A 14,853-nucleotide genomic window follows, 5' to 3' on the forward strand; every position below is an offset into this window, starting at 1 on the left:
TGGACAGGTGTACCTAATAAAGTGGCTGGTGAGTGTATATATATATTCATTCTGATTAGCTAGACTTAAACATTAAGCTCTTGTGGAAAAGGGTATTAATGTCACTAATTTCGGCAAGTAAAAGATGCATGACTGAAATATTCTAATATATTGATATAAGAATAAATGCAGGGGCTTTAAATTATTAAATGAGATCAGTTTGTCTGCTTTTTTCCACTGGTCCAATTACATAACCCCCAGGTTTTACATGCAATGCTGTGGTTATTCTCAATAAACATGCAATATATATATACAGTATATATACACATACATACACTCTGCTCCTACAGTCTTAAGCCCACTTTAAAAAAAAAAGAAAATCTGTACTTACTGATGTGACAGTTTCCTTTTGGCATTAAAAGGAACTTGACTATTTTAATATTTTTTCTATAAAGCGTGTGTCCTCTTCTCCCTTCCACATCTGGCTACCAAATACAATCTGTCAACCTCTAATGCAAGAAGCTGTGAGGAAATTTTGTTCCCTGACTTCCCTAATTTTGTGTGGGCAATCACAGGGTGAACTCTTAATCCCTCAAAAGTCACTCATCTTAAATCTGTTTTTCCATCATGATGGTTATAAATACAGTAGCACAAAAGAAAAATGCAAGCACGAATTAGGATTGGTCTTTCAATATTTGTGGGATTTTTAGCAACAAAATAAATCACAAACACTTATTTTTGCTCACTTGATCCTGAGAGTTTAAAGTTGTATTAATATGTCCTTATTCAAAGATGAAACCAGCAGGAGTTTTCCTAAATCAGATGTTTGTGACAGATGTAGAGGATCTCCCTGCAAACTTTAGTTTTGTCCAGCTTCCACAAATTTTTCTCTCCAAAACTAATCTTCACATTTTTTTCCTTTTTCAAAAGAATACCGACAATTCTCTAAAAAAAATATGAACTAATGGCCTTTACTTTTGTATTTGTTGCATTTTTCATAACCCTATGGATTAATAAAGACATGCCCTCTTTTTGGAAGTTGAAAAAAATATGAGAATATAGAATTGGAAATTTGTAAATATTTAACAAAAAATTATTTTCAACAAGGCAACTTACCTTCTAATAATTTATTCATTGAATAGGGGTTTTCTACCTTTTTAGTGTTTTCAAAGTTTTGGAAAGTGATTAGCAGCACACATAAAGGAGCATGTTGGAGCCTCGAGAAATGGGCAAAACTAACAGGATGAAAAACCCTCATAGAGACAAAGTTGGCTTTAGAAAGTACCAAACTTGGGGCACTATAACAATGTACTGCACTGCTTTAAAAATACTAACAAGAAAGGAAGGGGGTAGTGCTCGAAAGATGATGCTCAATTGACAGTCTATTCTACTGATATAGAAGTGCTATTCTGTCCCACCCCCGCTGTCACTGGTCAAAGTATAAATACATCATGTCACCTTTAACCAGTGGCAGCTCCCTCTCCGGGAGTCAGTGGGACCCACCGTCCACCCTGCGCTCTGTGGATGAACAGCAAACATTAAAGTTTACATTTCTCTCCTTTGTTATTTCTCCTTTTTTTGTGGCATTTGGTGCTTTGATCTATTTGAGCAACACAACCTTTAGAGGGAAACTTCTTTGGACTCTTGACCGCTGGACTCAAGGTCAGTATCACAACAGGTGCAAACTGAACTGTGCGGAATTTTAACAGCAGGGGGTCTGAAAGGACAATGTAGAGACTGAACAGGGGAGGAGGGTTAACTTAACATTTAGGCTTTTTCACTGAAAATGGAATTCAAAGTGATCGCTTAGAAAGCAGCATGAGCTCAGTATCTTTGTGCACCATGCATTCCTGCTTTTAAAGGCAGCTACAGAATATGAATTCACTGGTGTGGAGCTGCCTGGTTAAAAATAGCAGACAGCTGCACTTTGTTGATACTCTACACTGTCCCTATTGTAATGAGTATGTTAACCGGACCTGTCATTAGACTCTTTGTTCCTCTTTCTATGCAGCTCTAAGAATTAGAATTAAACTACTAAAGTTAATTTATGTCAGTACTTATTTTTAAAGTGTAAAGCTAATATGTAGATGTATTACAATTGTTTATTTTTGTTCGTTTTTTTTATAGTTTTGACTTTCAGCAAATGCTTTTTATAAAGCACTAATTCACAACACGTCATCTAAAGGCACTTTACAGAGACGAAATCAACCAGATCATACAGTCAGATTGGTTCAAAGTTTTCTATCTAAGGAAAACCAGCTGATTGCGAGGATTCATTGACTCTTCAGCAATCCCTCATACGAAGCATGCTTGTAGCGACAGTGGAGAGGAAAAACTCCCTTTTAACAGGAAGAAAACTCCAGCAGAACCAGGCTCAGTGTGAGCGGCCATCTGCAGAGGCCGACTGGGGTTCAAGGAGACAGAAGCAGAGATACAAAAAGCAACTGTCAACCAGCTTAGAATATTACATGTAAGAAAAAGTAAATATCTGAGATGTGACCTCTGTTGTTGTTGGATGGAGGTGCATACTGAAAAACAGTGATGCAATATAAGTGTAAAGATTCAGGGGATAAACCATCTGTAAAATCTACACTATGTCTCTGGATAAAGAGTTGCAGCTTTGTCTGTTAACCTAAGTTTCTATGACAGCATTGTGTAATGTGATTTTTGTCAATAGTTCAATCAGATGTTGTGGTACTTGTCAGTAGTGGTTCTAGACCAAATTTATCAGGGGGGGCAGGGTGGAGCCGGTGTTTGTTCATGGAGGCTCTGAGCAAAAGAATGGAACCAAAAATAGATTGTTTGAAATATTAAATGAACCAAAGAGACATTTTCTGCTCTATTATCTTTAGATATAGGGGATCACATGTTAATATGACTAAATCTAAAAATGCAACAGTTGAATTTTGAAATCTTTGTTAAAATAAAAACGTGATTCAGAAAAAAAAAAGAAATTGCTCCAAGGCACCGAACATTTGCGGTCTCTGTACCAGTGCATATTAGCCTTTACAATATATTTATGTCTTTTGTAAAGGAGCTACAACCAGCAGAAGGGTACTGGCCCCTGCTGGTTCCTGTCCCTGTTTTGCTTCACGTAAAAGGTTTGTAAAACAACAGTTGTCCATGCTGCTTGTGCACACAGTACTGTGAAAATGTCCTCTCCTGATATAAAAAAGTGATAGAAACAAAACAAAAAATACTAAAAAAAAAAAAAAAAAAAAAAAAAGTGTATTGATACATTTAAAGAAATGCATTGAACGAACCAAGTAAAAATCTAAATCTAGATCAGTATCTGGTGCAACTACTGACTTCTATGCTGAATCAGTACCTTTGGGTAGATATTAACATCGTTTTTGGAGGTTTAGATGGGTAGGTTGTTCCATCTTGGAGGACTAACCATAAATATGCAGATGTAGGCTTCTGGAATTCTTCTATCTCTTGTGTAATCCCAGATGATGCCATTACTTTTAGGTTTTCTTGGTTATCTTTGCGCTGATGATAGGGTTGTCGTCCTGCTGCAGAATAAACTTGGGGCCATTCATACACCTTCCTGATGGTACATTATGGAAGTGTATTTCTCAGCTTTAAGCACAGTTAATCCTGATTAAATCTCTGACTCCATGTGCAGAAAAAATGGGCAGCTCCAAACTTGCAAGCAACCTTTCACCATTTCTCACTATGAATACTCACTGTACTGCTCTCCAGCCCTTTGATTAAAAACATTACCTTCTGCAACAACCAAAATTATTACATTAAACTCATCTGTCCAGAGCAACTGCTGCCATTTTTCTGAATTACATTTGTTATATTTTTGTGCATCGTTTGGTGACTTGGAATTTGTTTCCATGCTGGAGGTTTGGCCTTTTGACTGTAACTCTCCATGGAAAATCACTTTCTTGCCAGACTTCACCAGCCAGTAGATGGGTGTGCCTATAGGTCCCACTGATTTCTGCTAGTTTTGAGCTGATGGCACTGTTGGAGCTCTGTCCAATTGGTTTTTTTAATATGCTGCACAGGGTTATGGCACCAATACCACACCATACAAGGTTTCCTTAGCTGGCTACAGTGACTAGGATCCTCAGCATTGCTTTTTAGTTTTTTTTTTTTTTTGTAATTGTTTAATTACCAAACAGCCCATTTTGGATCACAAGTCAACCTTTAAATATCTAACTGGGATAGAGAGACATTGGGTATGCACAGAGGTGAACAATCAAGGTCGAGAAAGTAAAAAGCAGATTCAGCTATATATATCCAGAACAATATGTTATCATATATAGGTTTTGATGAATCACTGAATGCATCCAAGTACTATTTTCTGAAGAGCCTGATGGCTGCTGGGATGAATGGGTTCCTCCAGCTTTGTGTCCTGCACCAGGAAGGAACAGCTGTAGTGTTACAGTTGTTCCTCACCAGATCCTGGTTCAAATAGAAGGACTTTATGGGAATAAAATGACGTCATCATCTGATGTCCGTGGTACTGGAACTCAGCATTATCTTAATTAAACACCTGATGAGGCTGGAAAGGATCTGTTTATTTTAAGAGGACAGGTGGGGGGAGTGGCCAGACATGTAAACATTTAGCTGAATATATCATCATTTTGAGAGAAAATATATATTATTAGTTTATTAGAGAAGCAGTTTTGCTAAGAGAGTAAAAAAAAAGTCTATAAATGTGCTGCTGCCTTAACTAATGATTTGACGAGCAGAAAGCCTTCAGGTGTGTTAACTACCTGTGCACATCTCGGTCGTTAGGAAGACTGTGCAAAACCAGAAAATCATGCAACTGGAATTTTGCCTTGGTGAACATTCCTATGTTTTCATTTATCTGAAAATGTTGGAAGTGATAGATAGGCTTACTGGAAAAATGAAAGGGTGGATGTTTGGTTCACCTATGATCTGAGGCGAATGGAACACAGCAGGTTAAAGGTACAGGTTGTGGGAGGGTTGTCTGAAGGCAAGGCCTATATCATAGCCTTTAATTAGAACGGTAAAAGATTGATTTAAAACTTTGTTCCCAAGTTCAAAACTACAGAGGTGTGACATTTTTTTTTTTTTTGGCCACACTTAAATCTTTCAGATTATCAAACACATCTTAATTGTTGACATAAAAAAAAAGAAAATTAAATACAAAATTCAGTTTTTAAATAATTGTTACTTGGGGAAAACATTCCAAATCAAAATGACTTTATGTGAAAATACAATTACCCCCTTGGTGGTGATAACTACAATTAAATATTTCATTGAATTGTACTTCAATACTTCAATTTTTTTCTCTCTCTCTGTGGAGGAAATTTGGTCCATAGAATTTTTATTAAGCCACATTGAAGAACATATAGCCCTTTTCTATTAGATTCAACCTCAGACTTTGACTAGGCCAGATGACAACATTTATATTTGTCTGGGTTAATCGGGGTTGGACTGCACAGCTGTATACTCCAGGTAAGTTCATATACTGAAGGCCAGATGTTGACTCTAAGGATTTTCTATAAAAAAAAAAAAAAAAAAAATTACCGTAAATCTGGGGTTCCATCAGTTTGGTCAGGTTCTAAAACAGAGAAACAGTCCTAGACCAGTAAACCTAAAACATTTTCCATTGTGGGTATTTATCTTTCTGTAAATCTATGATGGTCTCCCACAGAATAATTTCACAAAAGTCTTTGGGGGAGGAATCATAATGTCTTTTGGGGAATGTGAAATTGCACATTGTATTCTTTTTGTCAACACTAGATTTATCCTTAGAACTTCTCTTTCATATTGTTAAATTTTATCCTTAACTGAGGTAAATAAGGTCATTAGATGTTGTCCTTGGTTGTTTTGTGAACTCAGTCACTGATCCACTCTCCATACTGAAGTCCCAAAGCCTTGAAGAAAAACAGCTTTATGTTCTTCTCCAGGTTATGACTGTTTCATCCAAGCCCATAAATTTCCTTTTAATCGGAGCATGGCAGTTTCTTTTTTTGTCCGTTTATTTTTGAGAAGCTTTTCAGCCTCGTTATTGTGGTCAGACAGGACATGCTTTATTCTATACATATTTTGCTTGTTTTAGAAATTATTTTACTTGTTTTTTGTATTTACATAAGTAATCTTTGTCAGTTTTAGAAATTAGTTGTTGCCTCTGAAACCAATCCATAAAAGGCATAAAACAACAGAAACCAGGGGATTGTAGAGGGGTTTGCAGCCATATTGTATCTTATCTATATTATCTTTGTAAGCATTTCAGGGGGATAATGTTATCTAAAAAGAAAAAAAGTGAGCTGCATTGACTGTGTTGTTTTTATCTTGTTAGCGGCCTCCAAAGCTTTTCATCATCATGGGGATCAAAGCTGCTCTCCCCAAGTATGAGATCTACTTCTACAACACCGTGCTGTGCCTGGCCATGTTCTGGGCAGCCGGCTGGATCTTTGAAGTGTCAAGCTGTAAGTATGCAGAGGGGCTCTTGTGTCCGACCAAAGACAGGATGGTGCTGAGAGGATATTTGACAAGATTTAAAGTTGTGTTGAGAACATTAATAAAAAAAAAAAATATGGAAATGTACAGCTTTCATGAAAATGTAAGACCTTACTAGGTTGTCTGTGCTGTTTTGTAGTTTAAAGTCAATGTACCAATTTTTTAGGATTCTTTTTAACAGGATGTAAAATCCCTTGTCTGTGTCTTTGACCAGGAGGGCTTCAGTAAACCAAAGCAGTGTTACATTTAGTGTCTCATTTTAATGCATGAAACATGAACATTTATTTAAGAAATAAAAAAACTCCTCATTGACTGACTTAATTATTTTGGTTTTATTTAATATAAAGTTATTTTTTATTTTTTTTAGCCTAAACATGAAATAAAAACTAATTGGTCATCATAAGTGCACAAATAAAACTGAATTATATGTTCTTTTTTAAACTTGTTGTTTAACAAAAATGTTCAAAAAGGCCAAAAGTTCAAGCAAACCAATCTACTGTATGAATAAGAAATCTATGATAAACAGTCATACATAGGCGCTAATGATGCACGCAGAAGAGTTTTCTGTGGAAATTTAACAGACAGCAGGAGGATACACAATATATAAAGATTATGTCATGCATTTTTTAAACTGTTGCTACCAAATGCTACCAAAAAAAACCAAAAACAAATTACATTGGTGTAAAGGGTAGCTTGTTGGCCAACAGAGAACAAAATCAGAGTTAGAACTAATGAAATTAAGAGAGGGAAGTTTTATGGGTAATAAAAAATACAATACACATTAAAATAGGAAAATGGTTACTTTACTGATGACACAAATGTAAAAAAAAAAAAAAAAAAAAGATTAAAAAAAAGAATTTATGTAAGGGTAACTTCAAGCACTCGCTATAAATATTTAAAGTGAGGTTACTATGTAATATGAAACTAAATAAAATCAGCTTAATCAAACTGCATAAAGGGAGATGATTTTCAGACAGACTAATGTGCAGGATCCACATGTGGCGGTATGAGGGTCGTAGCAGCAATGCAGAGCATGCTCAGGAGATCGGGTGTCACTATTAATATAACAAGGACACAAAGAAAACGGCTCTCTGTTGAACCTATATCCGTTTCAGTCTAATGCAAATGCATTTTTATATGTAAAACAAGAAAAACTTATATTTGTCATCACATTTGTAGTATTAAATAAAACATTCTTTATCTCAATTATATACTTTATTCTTCCCTTCTGTTATTTTTTTTAGCCAATGTAAACAGAAAGACATTCAAAGCCAGTGTGAGACCTGGATACTTTGGGAGAAAAATGGTAAGACATATTGTTATAATTAACAGAGATGCAATAAGTTGTCTTATTGATCTTTATTTTACCCTGTGGCCTACAGGACACGGCAGATTTTGAGTGGATGATGTGGTTTTCCACCTACAGAGATCACATCCTGTTTGCCCTCTCTGGTCATGTGCTCTTCGCCAAAATCTGCTCTATGCTCGCACCTCAGGTAGTGTAAACATAAATAATAATTTTTAATCTTTCTTTTATCATTTTAACTACTACAGATCATGAGTGGTTGATTTTATGAGCAGATAGGAAAAGTGATAAACAAAATAAAATTTAACTGATTATTTTCAAGGGGTGTCCTGATAAAACTTTCAATTCTGATAAGATACCGATATTGCAGCTTTGAGATTTGGCCGATACCGATATTGACCTGATGCAATATTAGCATGAATCATACAATTTTATACTGTATAATGGTATAGAAGGTGTGATAAAGTAATATTACCAAAACAGGGAACAAAAACCAACAACAAAAGGTAGGAAAACAACTGACCCATATAAAAATCCGATATAATTTTTTTGCCTAACATAAAAACTGATATCCAATATTGATATCGGATTGGGACATCCATATTTTTTTCACTTTCTATATGGAGGGACTTGTTAGATAACGAGGGAAACCACAGTAACAAAAATCTGACTTTCTAGAACCTTAATTTCAAAGTGAAATAGCCTCACTGTGTAATATGTCTCCTACAGTACAGGTCCTTGGTTTACATGGTGTATGGTCTGCTGGCCGTATGGACCAGCATGGGTTGGACCTATGTCTCCCTCATGCTGTCCCACTGTATCCTGCTCTACAGCATCTCCTTAGTGAAAATCCGCTGGCTCTGCTTTGTTGCTGGCCTCTGCACCCTGGCCACGTTCAAGTGTGAACCCTTTGTCTCCTGGCAGGTGAAAAAGCTGTCAAACTTTGAGTCTTTTTCTTCTCATCATGGGTGTGTAGTATCACTGTACCTTTCTCCACACAGGCAGGTTTTGTGGAAGGAGAATTTGAGCTGCGGCATGTCCTCTTTTACGGTGGCTGTGGGTTCACTATCATGCGCTGCATGAGCTTTGCTTTGGAAAACTGTGAAAGGAAAGAAGGGAACTACAACATCCTGGAGCTACTCAAATACAACTTTTACCTGCCTTTCTTCTACTTTGGACCCATCATGACCTTCGACAAATTTTATGGACAAGTGAGTGAAGCCAGTTCAATCTTTTCAGTTGAACCACAATCACCCAACAGCTGGAGGGTTTAGGGATAGTTTCTAGATGCTGCACTAGATGGCGCTGTTTGCTAAAATGAGGGCCAGTTTATATTTCTGCTTATAGTAAGTATTATCCAGCAACTCAAAACTTAAGGTTACAAGAATTATACATTCTATAAAGGTTTGCTTTGTATTGATCTAATCTTTTGTCCTTGCAAACAGCCACTGATGTGTTTTTCAGCCCTATACAATGACTTGCAAAGGGCATTATGAAGTAGAAGGAAAAGCATTCTTAGCTTTCTTATTGTAATAATAAAATCTAAAACATGTTACTTGCATTGGAAGTTTTCATCTTTTAAACTCTCAACCCTAAATAAAATCCAGTGCATCCAACTGCTTTTGGGAGTTAATAAAATCCCTTTGTGTTTAATTTAACTCAGTTTAAATCCAGAACATGAAGATGGGTCAGGGAAAGTTCTGGAGAGGTTTAAAGCAGGGTTAAGGATGTAAAAATAACAGGATTTAACTGTCTCAATGTTCAATCCATGTGTAAACAGAGAATGACACAAGTAGAAATTAATAGACATTTAGCAAAGATAAGAATAACGAGAGATGTAAGAGACAACAGAAATGGGGGAGCAACAGAAATTTATAGTTTGGATGATTAGACGTGTCAGGAGGATATAAGTAATTTTTTCCTCAATCTGGCTTTTATTGAAGACAAAGAAAATACTAAAATTTAACGTGATACCTATATTGAAAATGTATAATGTTACAAAAAACACAAAAAGGCTTAAATCCAAGACAACAAGACAACAAAAATGTTTTGACACCTATAAAGGAGTCTTTGTTAACTCTGGCTGCTCGCACTAAGTGCCATTTAACCTCAGTTAAATAGAAATCGTTTAAAGCTGCAACTATTACAAGGCCTGTAAATGAAACACAACTTATCATTTATGTTAAATATCTGCAATAGGTAATTTATTTCCATTTTACACAACAGTTTAATGGCATTTTGATTTTTCTTTAAATGAGGACAAAACATGAACGTTTTATAAGTAGAAAGCAATGATTTTAGATTTTGCTTTGTAGGATATTATATGTAAAAATAAGTTAATCACAAGAAATACAGATCTAAAAAACACATCCCTGATTTTAAACAAATCTGAATGTTATTCTGTAGTGAAAATTAGATTAAATTTTTCTTTAAAACGTCTGATAAAGCTTGTAAGAATGCTATTTGTTAAAAATACTATATTTAAAACCATTAGTTGGTTCATTATACTTTCAGCCATTGTTAAAGGTCCAAAGCTTTTTCCTCTGGAGCCACAGGTGCAGACCCCTGCACTACAGCAACCTGTAGACAGAGCCCATCCTTCTGAAAATATAACAAATAATATGCAAATCAGTCAGCCACTTCTTTTGCATTATCGTTGTTTGGTAAGTTGAGTACTTGGTCATCTATAATGTACAACAATCGAAATACAACCCCCCCCCCCCCCCCCCCCCCCCCCTCATTGTTTGCATTTATGATTTCACAAAAATGGCATCCTTAACTGCCTTTCAAACCAGATCTGTACAAGATCTGAGCTTCATGGTTGTCAAAGCCGTGTCCTTTAGTGAGAAAACCTATACTGCACATCAGTCTGAGCACAGTTGGATTGAGCTAAATATGGGATTTGCCTTTTAAGAAGGAATCAAAGGGCTTGATCTGCAGTGAGATGTTGAGACAAGAGGACCTTTGGACCAGCTAGTTTTTAGGGATTTCCCTGCTGCCACTCTCAGTGCCAAAAATAAATGGATAATTAACAGTTCTTTGAGAGAAATGTAAAACTTAAAGGACAATAATCACTGAAGACAAAGGGTGAGAAACAACAAAAGGTAGGATAATATTGACCCAATCAAACTACAGCCCAAAAAATTGTGTCATGACTTTTTTACAACTGATTTTTTAAGTTTATCTCCATCTTCTGAGGTTGAGCCATTTTACAAAGAATAGACAAATCATCAGATGTGCATACATTACTTTCACAATATTTCTTTTATCATAATTTTATTCTCCTCTTACTTCATGTTTACATATATAATATATCCATTGAAGTTTGTCATTCAATATGACGAAAAAATTTGAATTGATCAAAGTGTGTGGGAACTCCAGCAGGTCGCCTTATATTCTCTCACGACTATACAAGACAAGTTGTGACATAACACTGCTGCTCTTTGCAGGTCAATAAGTCTGACCTGAGCAGAAAAGAGTGGGAGATGTGGAACATCAGCTTGCAGGGTGTGATCCATTTGGGAGTCGTCCTCGTAGTGGATGTCCTCTTTCACTTCATGTACATCCTCACCATCCCCACTGATATAAAGCTGCTGAAGCACCTCTCTGACTGGGCTCTGGGTAGGTACCACACTAATTTATCTAAATTTAAAGGTATGCGTGGTTTTTTGTTTTTGTTTTGTTTACAAAATAAAAAAAAATCTTAAGGGATATTTCAGGTTTTAAAGACTGAGTTTATTATCAGAATCAATGCACCTGCATGTTTGCAGTTGGTCTGGCCTACATCAACCTGGTCTATGACTGGGTAAAAGCCGCTGTCATGTTTGGAGTCATCAACACCGTGTCCAGACTGGATCATCTGGACCCGCCCAAACCACCAAAGTGCATCACCATGCTCTATGTGTTCTCTGAAACGTAAGTTCTGGATTTGAAGCTGAAGAGCTGATGACAGGATTTCAGGTAATGAAACTGTTTTCTTTTTTTAGGCATTTTGACAGAGGGATCAATGATTGGTTGTGCAAGTAAGCTCTATAGATTATTCACTATTTTAGTCATGCTGGATGTTGGAGATTCTGATGGGTTTTCTTTCCTCAGGTATATTTATGATTATCTTGGTGGAAAGCATGACAATATGGTAGAGGAGCTGGTGGCAACACTTTGCACGTATGGTGTGGCCATCCTCTGGTTGGGCCCCTGTGAAACAGTCCTATTCTGGGCTTCCTTCAACTGCTTTGGTTTGAACTTTGAGCTGTGGGCTGCTAAGGTCTTCTCCATGGAGCCATTTGCATCCTTTGAGGTTGGTTATTTCTTTTTATTCCCCTTTTATTTCTGGATAATTAAAGAAGGTGTTGATCATGTTTTCCTTACAGATGGCAATGTCGGAGGCAATGTCCCGCCGCATAAGAGCAATCTTCAACTCATTCAACTTCTGGTGCATTGTGCTGTTCAATCTTATGGCTCTGAGCAGTTTGGACTTCGTAAAGTTGGTCGCCAAACGGCTGCTTCTCAAAGGTGATCTCAGTTTTTCATGGATATGCTCCAATCGGGGCCCAGTTTTTGTTAGGCTTTGAACTTCTGATTATTGTGGAACATTCCAGTTTCTGTTAAAGAACTAGAATTTACAGCTGCCAAAATATTTCTTCAGCATCCAGAAGAAAATATAACTTCACACTGTTGGAGAGAAAAAACAAGAAAAAAGTTGCTTTGGGGAAGGACATTTTTAAATAGCAAAATATCTTTGTTTTTTGTTTTTTTTAATAGCCTAGTTATCCTTTAATAAATGTAAACAGGATTGTCTGTGTCAACAACAGGGATCTTTTTTCAGTTCGTTATGCTGTGCAAGGACCTCCTTGTGCATTTTGTATAAATATTTTGCAGCAGGAGAGACCCATCAAGCTCAAGCTTGGACACAAGCAATGGAATGCTGACCCTAAGCAATCCTCCTAAACAGATTAATACAATGGTTTAGCTCATCAAAGTCCATTTTATTTAGTCAAGGATGGTTTCCAATCTCACAGATTTTTTTTTATGCAAAGCTTCAAAAATGAGTGTAAGTAATAGGGCACACATTTCTCCGCTTAGGAAAAGATGAATACTATGAGTTCTATGTTATGCAAACAGTGAAGCTTCCTAACATGATCAACAAGTGGACCAGCTTCTCATGCTTCATTACAAATCTGCTGTAAGCACTGCCATAAATGAAAAGCGGGGATAAAATATTCAGAGAAAATCGGATCGGCATGATGGAGCGGCCTGTTTTAAGGAAAAACATGATGGGGAATAGCTGATAGATCATAGAACTTTCATTCTTGCACCCAGTGCCACAAAATAAAGGAAGGTAAAATAATAATAATAAGCAAGAATCTGCCCTCATCTGTTTGGATCAAAATGCAATATTCCTCATGCCTCTTGCAGGGGGCTGTTGCCCATTCCTTTACATGGGGACTACAGGCTTTGCCAGTTGTTATATTGGTGCAAAAAGGCCTGATAAAGTCACCCAAATAATCACGACTATTGCTAAAAATATGAGGTAATAAAACAGGTTTAAATATAATTTTATTTACCTCTCATCAGTTATCTTTTTTTGTTTCCATGCAGCCACACTTATCAGAATCGTCTTACAGTCTTTGCGATTGACTGGCAGAGCAGGGGGAAGGCTAAATCTCACATACATTGTACCTTTATTCCAGAGTATGCAGACCCTCAACTTTAAACTCAGATTTCCAAAAGGCTGCCAACATTTAGAAATCCAGCAAGATCCATCAGCTGAAACTAGCACCAGTTTAGTTTGCCAAGTTTAATGGACAGTTTAATGTAAATACACATACTGGTATAGACAGCTATTTTTTTTACTACTACAGCTGTATTAAATGTCCAAGGAAAACAATAACCAGTTACCACTACAATTACCATCCATTCTCCTTACCCTTATAGGGTCTCTGGTAGCTATGTGTTCTCTCATTGTAAAAAGATGAGATTCAATTATTTTGGCAGCCTGTAACCAATCAGGAACCCAGATTTTCATTTGGAAATTCAAACCAATTTCAGGGACTCGCCAGTATCTATGTGCATCTCTAGTTTTTCTTTTTTTAATATATTTTTATACATACATATATATATATATATATATATATATATATATATATATATATATATATTATTATTATTATTTTTTTTTTTCTGTAATTATTTTTATTTGTAATTATTTGTAACTCCTTCCTTTAGGCTTTCCTATAACTACTATCATCGTCATGTTTGTGACCTACTGCCTGATTCAAGTGATCAAGGAGCGTGAGAGGAGACAGGCCCTCATTGATGACCCTGATCCACTTCCTCCTGCCCCGCCTCCTAATGCCACCACAGCCCCCAGTCCTCCCACTCCTGCTCCACAGCCAGTGGCCGATCCCAGCAAGGAGAAAGCAGAGTAATAAAATTCTCCATTCAGAGATGAACAAACCATCTATATAAGAGTATTGGAAGCTTCATTATGTCCCACTTAGCTTTTACAGCAGAACAATTTTGAATGAACCCAGAGTGGTTGTAAATACAAATGATTGTATTTACAGATGGTAAATTTAGATGTCATGATAGATGTAACAGATGGTTCAAAGTTAATAAAAGCATTTACTCAATGTAACATGATGTATAGTCCTGGATTTATAAAGATGTCTTGTTTAAAAAAAAGCACTGACTTTCTGATGCTCATCATTACAATATAAGAAAAGCAATATATGGCTGTAAGTTTACATGAAGAGGTTTTATTTGTTCTTGTAAAAAGTACAACTAAATTAAACCCTATTAACCTTACAAGTGTTTTGCCGGGGACAAATGCAATGTGTGGACTAAACTAACAATATACCACACCCACACCGGAGCATAGTGGTGGCAGAATCATGCTGTTGGGAACCTTTTCTTCAGAATAGATGGAAAGATGTATCTCAGTACTGCTTGGGGATTAACCTGTGGAGGACTTGACAAAGAGGCAGGGGTTAATTTTCCAGATGAACAATTAATTTGAACGTTTTGAGGAAGATTTAAAGACTGTAAAGCACTACAGTTTGTGAACATGGTAAAGACACAGAGGTCATCTTTAGAGAGCAAGAAAAATCCTAATGAGCTGC

The 14,853-nt window shown here is 36.5% G+C and overlaps 1 protein-coding gene across 2 annotated transcripts; it reads left to right on the plus strand.

Annotated features, from left to right (window-relative positions):
- The first annotated feature begins 1,439 nt into the window (after positions 1 to 1,439).
- hhatlb (hedgehog acyltransferase like, b) lies at positions 1,440 to 14,539 on the plus strand. 2 transcript variants are annotated; one of them, XM_038293735.1, is made up of 12 exons: positions 1,440 to 1,641; positions 6,278 to 6,395; positions 7,671 to 7,732; positions 7,809 to 7,922; positions 8,462 to 8,656; positions 8,734 to 8,943; positions 11,182 to 11,353; positions 11,503 to 11,647; positions 11,719 to 11,754; positions 11,828 to 12,029; positions 12,103 to 12,244; positions 13,958 to 14,539. In XM_038293735.1, exons 2-12 carry the CDS (start codon positions 6,290 to 6,292, stop codon positions 14,158 to 14,160), a joined length of 1,587 nt encoding a protein of 528 aa, XP_038149663.1. In that variant the 5' UTR covers positions 1,440 to 1,641; positions 6,278 to 6,289; the 3' UTR covers positions 14,161 to 14,539. The 2 variants fall into 2 exon arrangements, with proteins under 2 accessions (XP_038149663.1, XP_038149662.1); XM_038293734.1 differs by having other exon boundaries at positions 1,441 to 1,641; positions 6,266 to 6,395.
- Positions 14,540 to 14,853: the final 314 nt, after the last annotated feature.

This window comes from Cyprinodon tularosa, unplaced genomic scaffold (assembly GCF_016077235.1).
Source record: "Cyprinodon tularosa strain WSP-4 unplaced genomic scaffold, ASM1607723v1 ctg33, whole genome shotgun sequence".
Lineage (NCBI taxonomy): Eukaryota > Metazoa > Chordata > Actinopteri > Cyprinodontiformes > Cyprinodontidae > Cyprinodon > Cyprinodon tularosa.